At 40.6% G+C, this 19,864-nt stretch overlaps 1 protein-coding gene across 1 annotated transcript in view; it reads left to right on the forward strand.

The window, feature by feature from the left end:
* Positions 1 to 3,994: 3,994 nt before the first annotated feature.
* eva1c (eva-1 homolog C (C. elegans)) overlaps positions 3,995 to 19,864 on the forward strand; it is a 150,753-nt gene continuing 134,883 nt past the window's right edge. The window contains exons 1-2 of the mRNA XM_072585499.1: positions 3,995 to 5,131; positions 6,337 to 6,540. Coding sequence (XP_072441600.1) covers positions 6,432 to 6,540 — 109 coding nt within the window. The 5' untranslated portion in view covers positions 3,995 to 5,131; positions 6,337 to 6,431. The remainder of the gene's footprint in view (positions 5,132 to 6,336; positions 6,541 to 19,864) is intronic.

Genomic DNA, 19,864 nt, shown 5'->3' on the forward strand with positions numbered 1-19,864 from the left:
AAAGTTGTTGGATCCAAAGAAGCAGGTAGAGGGTGGAATTCTCTCTCTCTGACTTCTCTCCTGTAAGACCCTGTGTTTGATTTTACCTTTTGTGCAAAAGGGTATTTATGGGAATTGTTGCAAGTATTTGGAATCATTTGGTATCATTATCTGTTGGGTTTTCAGATAGGTTAAGTTATTCTCTATTCTGTTCTCTTTTGTTTGTGTTTCATTCAGTAATCTTGTAAATAAATTCTGTTTTGTTTAAAATGAGTGGTTTGACCAGCTGCATTTCTCCTGGAATCTCTCCTGTACACCTGCTTAAACAACTAGCAAAGTTAGGGTCTGGACTACTTTCTTGAAATCTTTTGAGTGGGCTCAGCCTGGTCCAAACAAATATTATCCATCCCTTATTACAGCAACAACTTGCAATTATATACCACCTTTATAGTAAAACAAAGATGCACTTTAAAGAGGCAAAATCATAAATAAAGAGATGCTAAGCCAAAAAGGGATATAAGCCCTGATGACCAAAAGCTTATTCAAAGAAATAGGAAAAGAAGCTACAAGTCGACGAGTAAGATAAATAGGCAGACAATTCAAGAAAGTGGACCATTAAATCAAAGTGTGAACAGAGAGAAGCTATGTAAAGTAAATAAATTTTGAAGGTTGGATTTGGGCGTGGAAAGGGTTTTTTAAATGAAGGGAGTTATAGTGATATATAAAAATGTATTTCAATAGTGAACTCTGGACGTTAGCAAGATCAACGGACAGATAGATAGCTGGATAGAAAGATAGACAGATAGGTAGGTAGGTAGGTAGGTAGATGGATAGATAGATAAACAGACATAAAGCCAGATGTATAAAATACATTAGTTAATGCTACATCCGAAATTTTCAAATCTCTCATCCTTAGTATTAACTTGTAATAGTTAGGTATGATTTTAAATCCAGCAAAAGGATTGTCTAAAATGATTACATGCTGTGCCAGTTGTAAAGCTGAACTAAACTAAAGGATGAAGAGTCAGTGATGTAGTAGTAATGTTACTAGACTAGTAATACAGGGACTCCGATGATGGGGCTTGAGTCCTGCCATGGAAGATTTGAAATCAAAGGCTCTTGTGATGTGATGACTTCCAGACCAAAAGATTGACATTGCAATCGCTCTGCAGGTACATCATAACATATTCAAGTAGTTTAACTCCAAATCCTTTGGTGCTCTTGTGGAACAGTGGTCCTATTCTCTATCTCTCAAAAAGTCTAGGTTCAAATCCCATTACTCCCCAGGCATGTGTCATAACATGTCTAAACACATGGACTCAAAGGATATGTCTTTCAGGCAATGGTGTCATAGTGGTAATGTCACTGGATGAATAATCTAATGGTCTAGGCTAATACTATGTATAAATGGTTCAAATCCCAGCTGGAAGAATTGAAAAAAAAATTGTTCAAGTCCCACCTATGCCAGAGGTATAATATAAATGACTGAACAGATTGTTTAAGAATATACAAATCAGATTAAAGGCATGACATTATTGCCCAGTAAGGCTCTTTAATGCTCCTGTCAGCAATTACAATGATTCAGGAAAAGCCACCTGAAAATCTGATTGAAAATATTTCAGCATACATGGATAGTTGAAGTAGGATAAAAATTGTTAACTTCCATATTTTGGTAATATGACAAATTATCCCCTGTTTTCAGTTCATTATAGGATATTTCATATAGATTCCATAGAAAAAGGGCTCCATTGGCTACATTATCTTTTGTGAAACATATTTTTATGTTGTTGACTGCAGTATTTGGCATACTGTGTATTGTGAAGAAGTATTCACTCAAATAACATTGAAATTGTAGTGCCTTGCACTGAGTTGATGCATTCAAAACTAATTCAACTGAAGCTTCATGAAATACGATAATAGAACATCATATTTTGGATTCAAAGAATGAGTCGTAGATACTGTTAGTTATTACCATGAAAAATAAAAGAGGGTGTGATAGTTAATGGTAGTTAAAATACAGAATACAAGGGAGCAAACAGTTACTTGATGTTTGGGAGAAATATGATACAAATACTTGATACAATGCCACACCACAGAACTGTGAACAAAGTTACAGTTCATAGAAGAAAAGGACAGTAACAACATGGATACAACATTGGCTGAGTGACACGAAACAGAGAGCAGTGGTTAATGGATATTCTTTGAACTGGCAGAAGATTTGTCTCAACGTTCCAAGGGATCAGTGTTGCTTGTTTATCCTGACATTTATTGATGATCTTGATCTTGGTGTACATAGGATAATTTCAAAATTTGTGAATGACATAAATGAAGGGCTTTTGCCTGAAACGTCGATTTCGCTGCTCGTTGGATGCTGCCTGAACTGCTGTGCTTTTCCAGCACCACTAATCCAGTATAAAATTTGAAAGCACTATAACTGTGAAGAGGATGGTGTAGAAATTCAAAGGGCCTTAGAATAAGTTTTGAGAATATAGATGGATACCAGATGAAGTCTGATATGGAGAAATGTGAAGTGATTCATTTTGTTATGAAGACTGCAGAGACTCAATATAAAATAAAATCTGCAATTATAAAGAGGGTGCAGGAGCAGAGGGATTTGAATGTATATGTGCATAAGTTGACAGGACAGGTTGAGAGAGGACAGTTAAATTATGTACAGTATCCTCAGCTTTGTTAAAAGGGCCATGGAGTACAAGAGCAAGGAGATTAATTGTATAAGACACTAGTTTGACCTTCGCTGGAGTATTTTGTCCAGTTCAGGGCACTGTACTTTAGAATGGCTAAGAAGGCATAGGGAAAGTGCAAAAAAACCCGATAAGAATGGTTTCAGGGATGAGGAACTCTAGGATAGGTTTAACAGGTTGGAACTATTTTCTTTGGAAAAAGAAATGTTGAAAAGTGATTAGATACAAGTGTGCAAAATGAGAAGTGGACGGAATAGATAGAGAGAAACTGTTCCCACTCATGTAAGGATTGAACCAGAGGGCACAGATTCAAAATAACTAACACAAGAAGCAAACGTGATATGAGAAAGCAAACGTCTTTCGCAGAACAGTCCTGAGGATCAGGAATGCACTGCCTGAGAGGGTGGTGGAAGCGGTCTAAAAGGAATTAGTTTTTTTCATTGAAAAGGAAGAATTTGGGGGGTTTGGGAAAGGGGGCAAGAGTGGGGGAGGCAGAGGAGTGGCACGAAGGGAACTGCCAGCAGAAATAATGGGTCGAATGGCCTCCTTCCGCGCTGTAGCAATGCTGCGATTCTGAGATTTCGTATTTTTCAGTCAATTCGGACTCAAGTTCCACCAGAGGGAGCGCGCTGCACTACAATGGGACTTCTTTACAGAATGCACAGTAACAGTAACAGTTAATATTTACTCTAATACCTGAAACATGTTACACCAGTCAGTGTGCACCAGCCGTGTGCATGGGGGTCAGGTAGAAAACCGGGGAATACCTGTTTTTGAATGCCCTTGTCATAGAGGAAGCTGCATTGAAATTATTTTTCAAAAGGTCAATGCTGACATCCAGTTGTCTAAGGTGCATCGAAAGCCGAGTACTCTGCACTTTAAAGCAACTGAGCTCAGAAACAAAACAACCCAGTAGACGTCACAGGTGCGTAGTTTTCCTTGTTGATGTGGGGAATTAGTCAAAGCAATAGGAACCTCTTGCCATCTTTCTTGCCTTGGCATCGCGTTTTATCTGTTGCGCGCTATATTTTCATGTACCTAGCAGTCCGAGAGCTTTGTGTGACAAGCGGTAACGATATAGCACTTTTGGAATGTATACCAACTATATGATATATCCAGTACACATCAAGCTGCCTTATGTGAGACTCTAAACCAACTTCTTAGATTATGCTCATGTCCTTGATCTACAAGGGGGTTGGGGAGAGAAAAAGTTTGCAGCCTCCATTAGTTTCGGGCTGGCGAGGGGAGCAGCATTTGCAACACGTTCCGCCCACACTTCGTGACGCTTCATGTTGTCAATTCAACCACCAAAACACTGGCGGCTGTTTTCTTTATTTTCACCCAAAGGTCAGAAAGCCCCAATCGGACGTGTTTTACATTTAGACGTGCCATTGGCGAGCCCCGTGCGGGGAAAGTCTGACGCAGAAACAGATGAAGTGGGAAAAAGAATCGGCGCGAGCTTTTGATTTGAGGGTTACACGGGACCGTGTGTGGTTGCCGATTGAGGATTACCTGAAACTGAGGTGGGAATAGAGGTAGGCAAACCGGGGAGGGCCCGGAGGCTGAGAGACTCTCACTCTCTCCAGCCATGGGGACGGGACAGAAGCTAAACAGTTTCACAGCTCAGTAAGCCTGACTCCTCCCGCGTTCATCCACTTGGGATAAACAAGGGTCACCGGGAGGAGGAGCAGGGTGGATAAATGATGGAAAATCGAGCACTGTTGGAAAATAGCCCTCAAATTGGGAATTGATGCTGCAACTTCTCTAGTAAAAGGACCCGAGGAGGGTTTACTTCACAAGGGGACAAGATACAACTGAAGACTTTCCTACCTCCAAGAGATTTTAAACATGATTACACTCAGCGGCCAATATACTTAATTTTCTCGAACTCAATCATTTAACAAACGCACCTGAATTGCGCGATGAGGAAGTGCTTTTAAAAGAAAAAAAAATGAGATTTGCACCTTTTTAAAGGTGTCGACCCCAATAAGCTAGGGATGACAGTCCAGCGGAAAGCCCCTGGTACATTCTGGTGGTGAAGAGACAGCCGACACTTATCTGGGTGTGGAGCGCTTACTGGAACTGCAAGTTTACAAATCAATGCCAACTCCACTGGACTGGAAATTTAAACCGATTCGGGACGGCACTGCCAACAAGCATTGGCAAGCGAACAGGACGGTGCGGTGAGGAAAGCTGTTCGCTCCGTACCGCAGTTTTTGGATATGCGCTGGTAGGGGACAGAGAGCGTCTGCACTATACTGTACACCAAGAGACAGCAACCTACATCGAGTGGTGCACGCTGTGGCAGTTCGAGACAAAAACGCATCCAGAACGGGAGGCAAAACAGCTCAGTCAAACTGGTGGTAATATAACGCGGAAACTCGGAGCACTGGCGCACAGCCAGAACTGGGCGCGCCGGCCTCTGTGATTCAACCCTCGCACCCTTTCAGGTATTGGGTTCTATACTGTCCCCTGCCCCTCAGGTGGGGTTTCTGTACTGTCTCCCTGCCCCTCAGGTGGGGTTTCTGTACTGTCTCCCTGCCCCTCAGGTGGGGTATATATACTGTCTCCCTGCCCCTCAGGTGGGGTTTCTATACTGTCTCCCTGCCCCTCAGGTGGGGTATATATACTGTCTCCCTGCCCCTCAGGTGGGGTTTCTATACTGAAGCCCTGTTCCTCAGGTATGGTTTCTATATTGTCTCCCTGCCCCTCAGGGGTTTCTATACTGTCTCCCTATCCCTCAGGTGGGGTTTCTATACTGTCACCCTGCTCTTCAGGTGCGGTTTCTATACTGCCCCTGCTCCTCAGGTGGGGTTTCTATACTGTCTCCCTGCCCCTCAGGTGGGGTTTCTATACTGTCTCCCTGCCCCTCAGGTGGGGTTTCTATACTGTCTCCCTGCCCCTCAGGTGGGGTTTCTATACCGTCGCCTATCCCTCAGGTGGGGTTTTCTTTACTGTCCCCATGCTCCTCAGGTGGGGTTTCTATACTGTGCCCCTATCCCTCCAGTTGGGTTTCTATTCTGTTTGCTTGCTCCTCAGTCAGGGTCTCTATACTATCCCCCTGCTCCTCAGGTGGCGTTTCTATCCTGTCCCCGTGCTCCTCAGATGGTTTTCTGTACTGTCGTCAGGCCCCTTAGGTGGTGTTTCTATCCTGTCCCACTGCTCCTCGGGTGGGGTTTCTATACTGTTCTTCTGTTCCTCAGGTGGGGTTTCTATCCTGTCCCACTGCTCCTCGGGTGGGGTTTCTATACTGTTCTCCTGTTCCTCAGGTGGGGTTTCTGTACCATCCTCATGTCCCTCAGGTGTGGATCTATACTGTCCTATGTTCCACATATGGCCATTCAATACTGTTCTCATCACTCTTAAATTGGATTTCTACACAGTCCTCGTGTTCCTGATGTGGGATTTTTATGCTGAGCTCATGTTCCATACACTGCATTTCTAAACTGTCTCTACATGTCACTCAAATGGGTGCCTACACTGTCGTCATACTCCCACTTGAGTGTCTGTGCTGTCCTTACAAATCTTGGGTGCTGTGCTGTGCGCTTGTCTTTGTGTCTATCACACACCTCAGGTAGGTGTACCTGTGAGGTTTTGTGTTGCATTATTTACTTGGGGCAACTTGGTGACAACTGCTCTTTTTCTGGCTGTCCAGGGCCTGTGACCTACACACCTGAGAAGGACGTCACCTGGAGATGGGTGGTCAGAGAAAAATTTAAAACAATGTGAACTGCTAGTTGTCAATACACAATGCACCTGCTTGATGGATGTCATAGGAAACAGATACCAGTGCTTCTCAGTGTGATCTATGTTATACTTATTTGGACCAAAGAGATGGGCGCTTCAAGTATTTTTTCAGGTAAGAGAGCATTTTATTTTAAAAAACACTCTACCAAGTAGTCAATAATGCAATCAAGAGTTTAAGTGTTTGTATATGTCTATTTTAGTTTAATTTGACACGTTATTGCCATGTACGTCAAGCTCTTCACTGATTATTATCGTTAATATGAGGATTATGGAATGACATTGTGCACCAGTCAGTGAATGTGTGTTTAAAACTTTTATGTCGAATAAATTGTTTGAAGATTAAAGCTGAACTTGAAGTTGTATCCTGAAACATACAGAATGGGATGATATGTGTGAGAGAGGAGCCTTGAACCTTCCTATTGCAAATCTGATTCTGAGTTTGTCATTACCAATAAGATGGCAAAGAGTGGTGGATGGGGCTGTTCATCATTGTTGTGTTCCTTTTAATCTCAGCTTTAAATAATAAATATTGTAATCAACTTTTCAGTCTCTTCAATTAGCTATCATTGATTAATATTTAAACATGGGTGTTTCTAAAATTTGAATTGCAGAAAATTTTGTAAAATGTTTACTTGTGAGTAGATATAAATAGAGATATAATTACAAGTATTTGTCCTGCGCATTAAGTAAATGGTAATGATAATGTTGACATTGTGAACTCTCTTTTGCTTGTTATGCTGACTATAGAAATGTCAGTTAAGCATATCAGTAGAGTAGAATTTGCCTCAATAGACTGCTGCTTTGTTCCTTAGAGGTGGGAACTTTCTTTTGGAGTGAGTTTGTATAATCTTTTTATTTATAAAATTCACTTTGTTTAAATAATCCGAGGTTTCCCTTTGGGCAGCACATAACTAGCAAATGACCAAAGGTCAATCTATTCCCACACCTTCACTGTGTTAGTTTATGGCATGTGGGCATTGCTGGTTAAGTCAAATGTAAAGTTAAAAACACCAGGCTATCGTCCAACAAGTATAATTGGAAGCACTAGCTTTCGGAGCGCTGTTCCTTAATCAGGTAGCTGTGGAGCAGGACCATAAGACACAGAATTTATAGCAAACAATTACAATGTCATGCAACTGAACTGATAATTGCATGACACTGTAATTTATCTTCCTGAACCGCAGCCGTCCATGTGGTATAAATACCATCATTTTTGAAAGAGGGGTCCAATCTTTGACACATGAAAGTAATGTAACAATGATTATTTTCCAAGTCAGGATGAGTGTGACTTGGTGGGATACTTTCAGGTGGTGGTGTTCCTATGCTTCTGCTGCATTTGTCCTTCTATGCGATAGAGATCATGTGTTTGGAAGGTGCTGTAAAGGGAGTTTTGGCAAGTTACTGCAATGTATCTTGTAGGTAATAATCATTTGTACCAAGGGGTTGGGGGAATGCTAGGTGGAGAACAAGGAATCAGTCTTGTATTGACCCAACTCCAAATATAGTGCAAACAGAAATCCTGGCATCTTGTGATTGGCATGAGGCTATTTATACATAAGCAAAGTTAGAAATTATTTTACATGCACCTTGTAGCTGCTACCCTGTTGGCAGAGGGACAAATATTTAAGATGATGGATGAGGCATTGATCAAGTAGGCTGCTTTATCCTGAATTGTCTTATAGCTTCTTGCATTTTGTTGGAGGTCTCTTATCTAGCCAAATGGAGACTATTACAATAAAATCAAGGCTTGGGCCTTGTATATGGTGAACAGACTTTGGGGGCAGGAGAAAGTGTGGTCAGGAAATGAGTCACTTATTGCAGAATTTTCAGCCTTGGACCTGCTCTTTAAGCTCAGTATGTCATCCTAACCAAGGCTAAAGTAACAATTTTACTACTGTATTACTTTCAGGCTAATGCAAAACAATTTTGAGTGTGCCTCTGTGCAAGAGCTGCATTGTAACTAAAGAAGGGGATAGTATTGAAACCAAATGTTGTAATAGGACTATAGAAGCTGTTCTTCTGTTACATTTTAAAATTGCCTAACCACAACCCAATATGAAGCCAAGTTCGAAGTGTCTCAGAAGCCTGTTGCATCAAATAAAACTTGTATTCTTGGCTTAAAATTTTAAAATATATGCCATAGGCTAATTTTCAATGACAAAATAGAGCAAGCTGATGATGGGTGGAGCAATTGCACTACTCACTTGTTGACAATAGCCAGCGGACTGAATTATTTTCATGGTTAAGACTCAATTGCATGTTTACCAGAGCTGTAAGTATTTAATGAGGCCTGAGTGCTCTTGTGCTGTAATGGTAGTATTCCTATCTTGTAGCCCAGATTCAATTTGGCTTCAATTTCCAACGACTGTGGAGGTGTGTCTATACAACTTGATTAAATGAGTACTGAGAGGGAGCTTGTCAATACAGAACAGTGTAAATGTGGCAGGCACTTTGGTTGTGAGTTCCAAGTTTAATTTTAATGGGGACAGGGGGAGTTCATTATGGGGTCATGCATGGAACTTAGTGCTTTTGGTATCAGGAGCAGATAAAGAGACTAATATCATATCTTTGATGTGTTATGCAGCAGTACCAGTTAGGACCACTGATCAGCTAAAATTATATGGTGCCACTGAATAGCACACAGGTGATACATGCGACTGCCAGTGACATTTGAAAATGAAATTGTTAGCCCAATAAAATCCTCTCCTTCCCCATATCTTTATACTCACCTTGTGTTAAAAATTTGCCACTTCGGAGAGATGATTGTATAAATTCAACCAAATATGCATCAGCTGATTGCTTTTCCATTAGGACAACAACCTAGTGCAGCAAGTGTTTAAGTTGAGTCTTTTAGCAGCACACAGTACTATGACTATAGCATAGCAACAGCTGAGATCAGTCTTTGAATAGTTCTGTTTCCAAGTTATTCAGTAAGAAAGTATTCAACCACCACTCCCACATGGAGATAGGGAGTTCAAATACATGGAAGCTAACAATCATGAACCCATATCCCATGACTCTAACATATTGTTTCATTCATTTCTGTTTAACTGCTCTTTTGAAATGAATACTGACAGTGCGGTTACTTTTCAACTTATATGGAAGATGAGATGAGTTGAGGAAACAAAGCATGTTATTAAAATTGTGGATGTGGATTTGGATGTGGATTAAAATGGTGTTGTCAGTTAGCGAGTTTTGAGAAGATTTGTAGCTCAGTTTGAGGTTCTGGATGTAGGTTTGCTCGCTGAGCTGGAAGGTTCATTTTCAGACATTTCATCACCATACCAGGTAATATCTTCACTGAGCCACCAGATGAAGCAATGGTGATGTAGCCACTTCCTATTTATGTGTTTGGATTTCCCTGAGTTGGTGATGTCATTTCCTGTGATGTCAGTTCGTATGGCAATGTCGCTTCTTGTTCTGTTTGTCAGGGGGTGGTAAATGGGATACGAGTCAATGTATTTGTTGATAAAGTTCTGGTTGAAATGCCATGCTTCTAGGAATTTTTGTGCTTGTCTCTGTTTGGCTTGTCCTAGGATGAATGTGTTGCCCGAGTTGAAGTGGTGTCCTTCCTCATCCATACTTTTTTGGATTAGATTAGACTCCCTAGAGTGTGGAAACAGGCCCTTCAGCCCAACAAGTCCATACCAACCCTCCGAAGAGTAACCCACCCAGACCCATTTCCCTTTGACTAATGCACCTAACACTATGGGTGATTTAGCATGGCCAATTCACCTGACCTGCACATCTTTGGACTGTGGGAGGAAACTGGAACAAACCCATGCAGACACAGGGAGAATGTGCAAACTCCACAAAGACAATCACCCAAGGCTGGAATTGAGCCTGGGTCCCTGGTGCTGTGAGGCAGCAGAGCTAACCACTGAGCCACTCACACTAGTATCCTTACATACAGATGAGGAAAGACAAAACTTCGACTCAGACAATACATCCATCTGAGGATAAACCAAACAGAGACACCCACGAGAATTTCTAGAAGCATGACATTCCAGCTGGAATTCTGTCAACAAACACATTGACTTGGATCCCATTTAACACCCCCCCGAGAAAAAGAACAGGAAATGATATCGCCGTATGAAATGATGTCACCACAGGAAATGACATCACCAACCCAAGGAAACCCAAACACATAAATAGAAAGTGGGCTACACCACCAGTGCTTCATCTGGAGGCTCACTGATGATGTTACCTAGTATGGTGATGAAATGCCTGAAAATGAAACTTCCAGCTCAGTGAGCAAACCTGCATCTGGTATTGTCAATTGTTAAAAATGGTAATTGTGGTAAAGAAAGTTGTAGGACCCTTTGTTCTGTGGTATTGTTCCCATACTAAACAAACCAATACATTTTAAGGATAGAAATAATATTGTTTCCAGAGATCTAAATTTCTGATTTAGGCTTAACTACTTTCTCTGTGGATTGAACATCTTACTGCCTGTACTTCTCATAAATTGTCTGAAAATAAATATGTAATTGTGGCATTAACTAGCTGAGTGAATATCATTGTTTTCTGTATTAAGGCTAGCTATTTTTCATAGTTATTTTGCTCAGGAAGATGACACATTATGCAGTGGATCTCATGAAATATGTTACACCCGTAGGCATTTGTTGAATTACTTCATCCATATTAAAGGCCCATAGGGTTTTGAGGTAACAGAGAATATGGTTAGTCCTGTATCAAACCAAATCAAGAAGTATTGTGAAAATAGAAGTAATGGAGTTTTGTCTTTGGCATGAGCCTATTTACACATAAAATAAGCAAGGTTAGAAATGTCATACTTTTTTACTGTTTTAATTGCAGTAAATTCTCGATCTTGATTACTTTAAGCGTGGCATCAGGACTGTGGAAATATAATTGTGAAAGAATGTTCATACTTTCACTTAATAATGTATTTTTAACATTGTTCCCTTGGTTTGAGCTGTTCTTTAACTAACCTTTCCCAAGTGTACAAAGTGACAAAGCCACTTTTAGGACTGTAAGAAATGCAAGCAATGAGTCATAGCCATTGTTAGAACTGTGGATATGACTACTTTCTGAATTTCAGAAGGCAGTTATCTACCATAACAACTGAATTTTCTTGCATGCAGAAGGCTAAGTCTTCATGTGATTTCCAGAAAAAGTTGAAAGTAAAATGAAACTTCAAGAAAAAACATTATTAAATATCATCCTGGAGATTGTATTAATTTTAATACAACATATTTTCATTTGCCATTTAATTCATGTCAAAATCAGTTTACATTTTTGTTGTTCCTGCAACAGATGTATGCACCAAATTAGGAGATATTGGAAGAACAGGAAGCTTGGTCAAAGGCATAGGTCAGCAAGTCAGTACAGTTTGTAGCTGAGAGGGAAACTTGCAGCTGGTGTTTTCCCATATACCATATGCCCTTGTCTCTCTCATTCGCAGAGTTTACCACCCACAGCACTTTAGTGCCAGAGAAGACACATTTTCAAATTAGTGGATGAGTTACCGATCATACAGAATGTGGGTATTTTTTATTGAGGCCAGGATTCTGGGCATTGATTATTGATGCACTGGCCAAACCCCGAGAGATGTAAGTGGGAGGGATGAACAAGATGGAAAATACCTTCAGAATGAAAACGCCTGTCCTCAGGCCTACATCATTGTCATCAGTTGACTATTATCAGGGTTCCTGTTAAACATATTCATCCTATTTTATTCACCATGCATGATCATAACTCTTCAGAGGGGATTTTCTATGCTATATGAGTTAAGTATTTTACTGTCATGTAAGTTTGTTCACTGAGCTGCAAGATTCATTTCCAAACGTTTTTTTATCCTACTAGTAACATCTTTAGTGTGCCTCAGGCGAAGCAATACTGAAAGTTCCTGCTTTCTATTTATATGTTTAGATTTCTTTGGTTTGGTGATGTCATTTCCACAGGAAAGATGTTCCTGAAGATGTTACCTAGTAGGGTAACAAAACGTCTGGAAATGAACCTTGCAGCTCAGCGAGCAAACCTACAACCTGAGCTACAAATCTTCTCAAAACTCAGTAATTTTACTGTCATGTTTTATGCTTCTCATTGTTGCTTTTTTAAATGAATGAACTCACAGATATTGGCTAATTCACCTTTAGACAGTCTTTCTTTCATTGGAATTCCACTACCCTCCCCCAAAGGCTCATTCACCTCTGTTGTGTGTTTTTGGATGTGGCCAGGTATATTAAACTACTGTCTGACCTACAGGGTTAATCTGTCACTGGCAGTATCATCTACTGTCTGTATGGCAGAAGGATCTAATAATTGCCTTGACTTATTGAGTTTACATAGGCATGATCTGCCCTGATGGTAAATATAAGACAGGGAGATGATGAGATATGAGCCCCCCCATCATTGCACTTGGCAAACTGGATAATGAGAGTACTGAAACATAGGATTGCTCCAAAGTCACTTTATAGTTGGCTTTAATGAAAGGTGCAGGAGTAGAATATAGTGACTCTGCCTTTATCTCTATAGGCAGAGAAATAACTACCCTAGAACTTTGTGGGAAAATTAGGGAAGAGATTGTTGGACCCGTTGCAGAGATATCTGTATCATCAATAGCCACAATCAAAGTGCTGGAAGACTGGAGATTGGCGAATGAACACAAGCATCATGTACCTGGAGTAGGCTGCAAGGGTGCATTCATGATTCCCAGATGAATTCTCCACTATTTAAGCAACGTGGTAAGGAAAAGCCAGGGAACTATAGACCAGTGAGCTTGACATTGTTGGTGGGCAAGTTGTTGGAGGGAATCCTAAGGGAATGGATTTACATATGTTTCAAAAGGCAGGGACTAATTAGTATTAGTAAACCTGGCTTTGTGCATGTCTCACAAACTTAATTGAGTTTTTTGAAGAAGTAACAGAGAGGATTGATGAGGGCAGAATGGTGGATGTAATCTATATAGACTTCAGTAAAATGTTTGACAAGGTTCCTCATGGGAAACTGGTTAGCAACGTTGGATCTCATGGAATAGCGGGCAAACTAGCCATTTGGATACAGAACTGGTTCAAAGATAGAAAACAGAGGGTGGTGGTGGAGGATTGCTTTTCAGACTGGAGGCCTGTGACCATCAGTGTGCCACAAGGGTTGGTGCTGAATCCGTTGTTTTCCGTCATTTATATAATGATTTGGATGTGAACATAAGAGATATGCTTAGTAAGTTTTCAGATGACTCTAAAATTGGAGGTGTGGTGGACTGGAAGGAGATTCCCTCAGAGTGCAACAGGATCTTGATCAGATGGACCAATGGGCTGAGGAGTAGAAGATGAAGTTTAATCTAGATAAATGTGAGGTGCTGCATTTTGGAAAGGCAAATCAGAGCAGGACTTAATACACTTAATGATAAGGTCCTGGAGAAGGTTGCTGAACAAAGAGACCTTGAAGTGCAGGTCTTGGAGTGGAGTTCATAGTTCCTTGAAAGTGGAGTCACAGGTAGATGGGTTAGTGAAGAAGGTGTTTGGTAGCTTTCCTTTATTGGTCAGAGTATTGAGTATAGGAGTTGGGAGGTCATGTTGTGGCTGTACAGGACATTGTTCACGCCACTATTGGAACGCTGTTGTGAAACTTGAAAGAATTCACAGAAGATTTACCAGGGTGATTTACGAGGAGGGTTTAAGCTATAGGGAGAGGGCTGAATAGGTTGGGGCTGTTTTCCCTGGAGGTTTGGAGGCTGAGGGGTGACCTTTATAGAGGTTTATAAAATCATGAGGAGCATAGATAGGGTAAATAGACAAGGTCTTTTCCCTCGGGTGGGGGAGTCCAGAACGAGAGGGCATAGGTTTATGGTGAGAGGAGAAAGATTTAAAAGGGACCTAAGGGGCAACGTTTTCACACACAAGGTGGTGTGTATATGGAATAAGCTGTCAGAGGAAGGGATGGAGGCTAGTACAATTGCAACATTTAAAAAGGCATCTGGATGGGTATATAAATAGGAAGAGTTCAGAAGGATATGGGCCAAATGCTGGTAAATGCAACTAGATCTATTTAGGATACCTGGTCGGCATGGAGTTTGACTGAAGAGTCTGTTTCCGTGCTGTACATCTCTATGAGTCTTATCCCTCTCCGCACCTGCTAGAAATGCAGTTCCTCAATCCGAAAGTGGAGAATTCATCTGGGAATCATGAATGCACCCTTGCAGCCTACTCCAGGTACATGATGCTTGTGTTCATTTTTAAAAAAACTATACCTGCTTTTAAATTGTTAAGAAAATGCACTTTACCTGTGACTGATGTAATCAGAAAGTATTCTATATAATATTCTAGATTTGTGAAATAAAACCTGATAATCACTATTATATAGATTTATATGGTTACATGTAGATATTAATATCTATATTAAGTAGTCTTATTTCTATAAAATAGTTTTCAGTTGTGTATAGTCCATACTGATATCGTAAATAAACATAAATATTTACTCAATATGGATGTAGTTAGGTGAAAGGTAGTGTGTGTATGGAATGAGCTGACAGAGGAAGGGATGGAGGCTAGTACAATTGCAACATTTAAAAAGGCATCCATGTGTTTGGTGTTCCATAATGATTATTGAGAATAGGATGGGTTGGTTGTGCAGAATAAAACTAATTGCCAGTTTTATATGAAGCTGCTTCTCTATTCACAACAATTGTCCTTGTCACACTTTTATTTGTTTGTAGCACACTAAGAGTAAGTTACACTGTAGTAGTGTACATTGAACATCGAAATGATGAAAATCCTAACAACAGTGAGAATGTACCCACAGCTTGGGCTGTAATGGCTCAAGAAAGCAGCTCACCACTATCTTTTCTAGAGCTGTTAGAAAAGGGCAACAATTGCAGGCCCAACCAGTGCCATTCACATCTCATGAAAGAATCAAAGGGAAATAGTGCTGCCATAGATGTAAAGAGCTGCCAGGCATATTCAGGAAGCTGAGCTCCTAATCCACTGCTTGGGGAACTTAAAGTGTCTCCTGCCACCTGCAGGATCCTGGAGGCTGACTCGAAAATCTAAATTGGCCTCCTTTAAAATGATCTGGGAGTAGACCTTATTAAACTGTGTCAGCTGCCCAACACGTAGTGAGCTATGGCCATGATAGAAGCATGTGGTTAACTGTTCCCTGAACTTCACAAGTGGCGGACAATTATTTACCACAACTTGCATCTTTTTTGGGAGAAGAAACAGGTTACTCATGCTTTCAAGGGAAAGATGAAAATAAAAGGAAACTTCAATTAATGATGTTATTAAGTTCCTTCTTAATGTTTATTTCTCTTGAAATGACATGAAAGATGGGACTAGGAATTAGCACTCTGGCCATATTTTAACTCCTATGTGTCTCTAATCCTGACCACAGTAGGGTATAAAAGCCTAGTCCATGATAACATGCTAATGCTGGAGAGTCAGAGTCCAAAAGTATTGTGCTGGAAAAGCACAGTAGGTCAGACAGCATCCGAGGAGCAGGAATGTCGATGTCCTGGGCATTAGCCCTTCATCAGGAGTGTAGAGGGGAAAGGGGGCTGAGAGATAAATAGAAGGGTGCGATTGGGGCTGGGGGGTAGGTAGGTGGGAAGGCAATTGCTGAATGCAGGTGGGAGTTAATTGTGATAGGTCAGTGTAGAAGGTGGAGTGGATAGATGGGAGGGAAGTTGAACAGGTAGGACAGATCAAGAAGGCAGTGCTGAATTGGAGGGTTGGATCTAGGATGAGATGGGGGGGGAGGGGAGATTTGGAAACTGGTGAATTCGATTTTGATGGTGTATGGTTGGAGGGTCCCAAGATGGAAGGCATTCTTCCTCCAATTGGCAGCTGGGTTTGATTTTTCGGTGGAGGAGGCCCAGGACTTGCATGCCCTTGGGGGATTGGGTGGGGATGTTGAAGTGATTGGCACAGCTTGGTTGGTTGGTGCGTGCGTCCCAGAGATGTTCCCTGAACCGCTCTGTGAGTTGGTGTCCTGTCTCCCTGATGTAGAGGGGACCACATTGAGAGCAACAGACACAGTGGAAGAGGTGCAGAAAATCTCTGCCAGATTTGAAATTATCCTTTAAGATGTTGGACAGAGGTGAGGGGGGAGGTATGTGCGCAGGTTTTACGCCTCTTGCAGCAACACGGAAAGGTGCTGGGTATAGAGGCTGAGTTGGTATGGGGCATGCGCAGCACCTTCCTTTGCAGCTGCAAGAGGTGGAAAACCTGCTCCCATACCTCCCCACTCACCTCCGTTCAAGCCCCTAGAGGATAATTTCAAAACCAAATGGAGATTTTCCATTTTCCACAGGATGCCAATTTGCAGAGCAATTCAGGGAACTTCTCCTGGACGTACGCACCAATCAACCCCAAAACGCTGTGGCCAACTTCTTCAACTCCCCCTCCCACCCCCCCAAGGACATACAAGACCTGGGCCTCCTCCACTGCCAAATCAAACCCACGCACCAACTGGAGGAAGAATGCCTCATCTTCCAATTTGGGACCATCCAATCACACGGCATCAACATCAACTTCACGAGTTTTCAAATTTCCCCTCCCCCCACCTCATCCCAGATCCAATCTTCCAACTCAGCACCGCTCTCTTGACCTGTCCTACCTTTCCATCTTCCCTCCCATCTATCTGCTCCACCGTCCCCACCATTAGATAAATAACACAATTACCTATTGCCTTCCCGCCTACCTTCCTCCCAGCTCCACTCCACCCTTTATTTATTTCTTAACCCCCTTCTCCCTCCACATACCTAATGAAGGGCTTATGCCCAAAACGTCGACTATCCTGCTTCTTGGATCCTGCCTGACTTTCTGTGCTTTTCCAGCACCACACTTTTCGACTCCATCTCTGTTGTTAACACACTGGAACCCACTCACTGACCTTGTGTTCTATTTTCATGCTTCAAACTGCAACAATATTTTCCGTTGTGGCTCCCCTTCAAAAAGGATGACTGCCAGGCTTGCTGTTTCATGTGCCATTAGCATAACATTGTCCAGTCTTCTACTGAGTCAGAGGTAGCTGCCAGCAAGGTGGATGCTCAACCACTGTTATAGTAATGAGGTGGGGGTACCACATTTTTGTGCTGCTTACCTCTAATGTTACCAATGTAGACACATTATGAAGCATAACCCCTGCATCTGAAATCCATGGCAAACCACCTTTTAACCATTAGTTTCCCTGTGTTAAGTATCATGGGTGAAATGGACTGGGAAATCAGATATTATTCCCTCTTCTGATTAATATTCAGTTAGCTCTATTGATGTATTGTGGACTTAAAGTGAAAATTTGTTTTAGCCATAGCATTTTTCGTACTTGAATAATGCTGATGTTTGCTGTCCAGATACTGCTACTTGTGAGAAGGATTTGGTCACTCATGATACCAATACACAAATCAGTGCCATCAACAGATGAATAATGACTAAGGGCAATGATCAATAGCATCAATCAAACACAGGTTTGATTGTTTAATTCTTCACTTCAGATCAAAATTATAATGTCCATGAAACTGCATGGATATAAATTAAAAGACTTAGTAGTGAAGTTACTGTGGGGAGATAGAAACTGCAACTACATCATGCGTCCATGTAGAAAGAAAGGTCACATTAACATAGTTAGACAGTGGTTTGTTGTATAGAGTTACAATGATTCTTGATTTATATACGATATAATAAATTGTTAAAAGCGATTACGAGGCAGTAATTGAAATTTTCAGATGGTATTGACTGTAATCCCCACTTGAATAATTGGTTTATTTGACCACCAAAATAGATTATAACTATGATAATATAACAGGAGTTCTGAGAAATTATTTTTCAATGGGAGGTGGTGCTTATGTGATAAATGGATTTAGATTGTCAGGAATTGTGATTTCAGTGGCAATCTATGAGATTACTGGCATCTGGAGTGATTTTTTATATATTTATTTCACATTCATTTCTACAAAATTTTTAAAATTAACTCTCATGATTAGTCCATTGCAGCAAGTCCAGAATTTATTACCACCATTTATCATCCTTAAGAAGGTAGTAAAATTAACTTGTGTGAAAGGCGATTTAGAAAGTGGGTTTAAGTCCAGATTGATGTGGAGCTAATGTAAATATAGACTAGGTTTTTTTTAACTAAAGGACATTTGTGAATCTGTTCAGTTTTTAACAGCTATTGAACAACATTGTAGTAATTTTTACTGGTATTGGCTTATTAATTATAGATTTTTAAATCGACTTTTATCATTCCTTTGGATACTGAGGGCAATTGCAGTCTTTCTTGAGATTAGTGCATAAAATCATGTGAAAGTGTAACCAGTTTGAAGTAAACCCCCATTGCAGAATGATCACTGATTAAAGTGGCGGCATATCTTTAAAAGTTTGCATCCCTTCTGGTATTCGCTTTTACATCTTCCTTCAATGGGTAGAATTTACATGGAGTGCTCAGGTCATAGAAGAATAATAGCTGCCTTGCAATAATCTCAATAACAACAACAGGTAATGTGAAGTGTGAATAGTATGCATTGCAAGTTAAGTCATAGGAGAATAAGTCAATATTCTCCTGATTTTTATGCACCCATTTATCTCCAATGGGATTGCTCCCATACATCAGAACATATACGCTGTAATTTCCAAATTTGGAGCAAACGTGAAATTCAGGTAGAAATATTTCACCCAATGTTACTAGGCATATGAAATAAATAGGAGAGCGTATAGCTTGAGATTTCATGAGGGTGTTTAGCTATTAATAATTGTTCCAAAATGTATCCCTATCTAAAAAAAACTCTTGTACTTAGAAATATTGTAGGCAGGAGTTAAGCCTGTTGACCCTTTTGTCAGACAGAATTGTAACTTAATGAAAGTTTAATTAACACTTTACATGTTGCTATTTTAAAAAATATATTTCATGCTGCCAGTTCTTACCTAATTAAAGTCTTTAGGGAATCAACTTGAAAAAAGAACCGTAAAGACATAATAGGATTTCTTTAGGCTGTTTTGTATTAAACTTGGCCCATTTGAGTTGAGCTCTTGAAAAGTTACATTAGTGTTTTTCACAAGCACTCCAGTGACTTATGGTTTTGTAAAATACATTTATAAGCTCTGTTAGCTGAGGTCAGTGAAGGTCCAATGCATTCGATTTATTTATAGACCTTTGCTATTGTTCTAATTCGGCTGATGATTAACTACTTTTTTTGTTTTATATGGCCAAAGAACAAAATGTGCTGTACCTTATGTGGTACTTTAGCTGTTTCTTCTTCCACCAATGTAAGACTTCTGCTTGACTTTTTCAGATGGAGTTCCATAAACAACCTCCTAAGTTTATAAACTGGATAATATGTATACAAAAATTCATTTTTGTTTCTTCACAATGTTGTGCATCCCTTAGGAAGAGTTGAGCAATTTTCCTGTATTTTTGTTTACTCATCTCAGTATGTTATTACTACTTTGTCTGTAGTGATTGAAACTACAACTGTCTGTGAG

Source organism: Chiloscyllium punctatum, chromosome 15, assembly GCF_047496795.1.
Source record: "Chiloscyllium punctatum isolate Juve2018m chromosome 15, sChiPun1.3, whole genome shotgun sequence".
NCBI classification, from domain to species: Eukaryota; Metazoa; Chordata; class Chondrichthyes; order Orectolobiformes; family Hemiscylliidae; genus Chiloscyllium; species Chiloscyllium punctatum.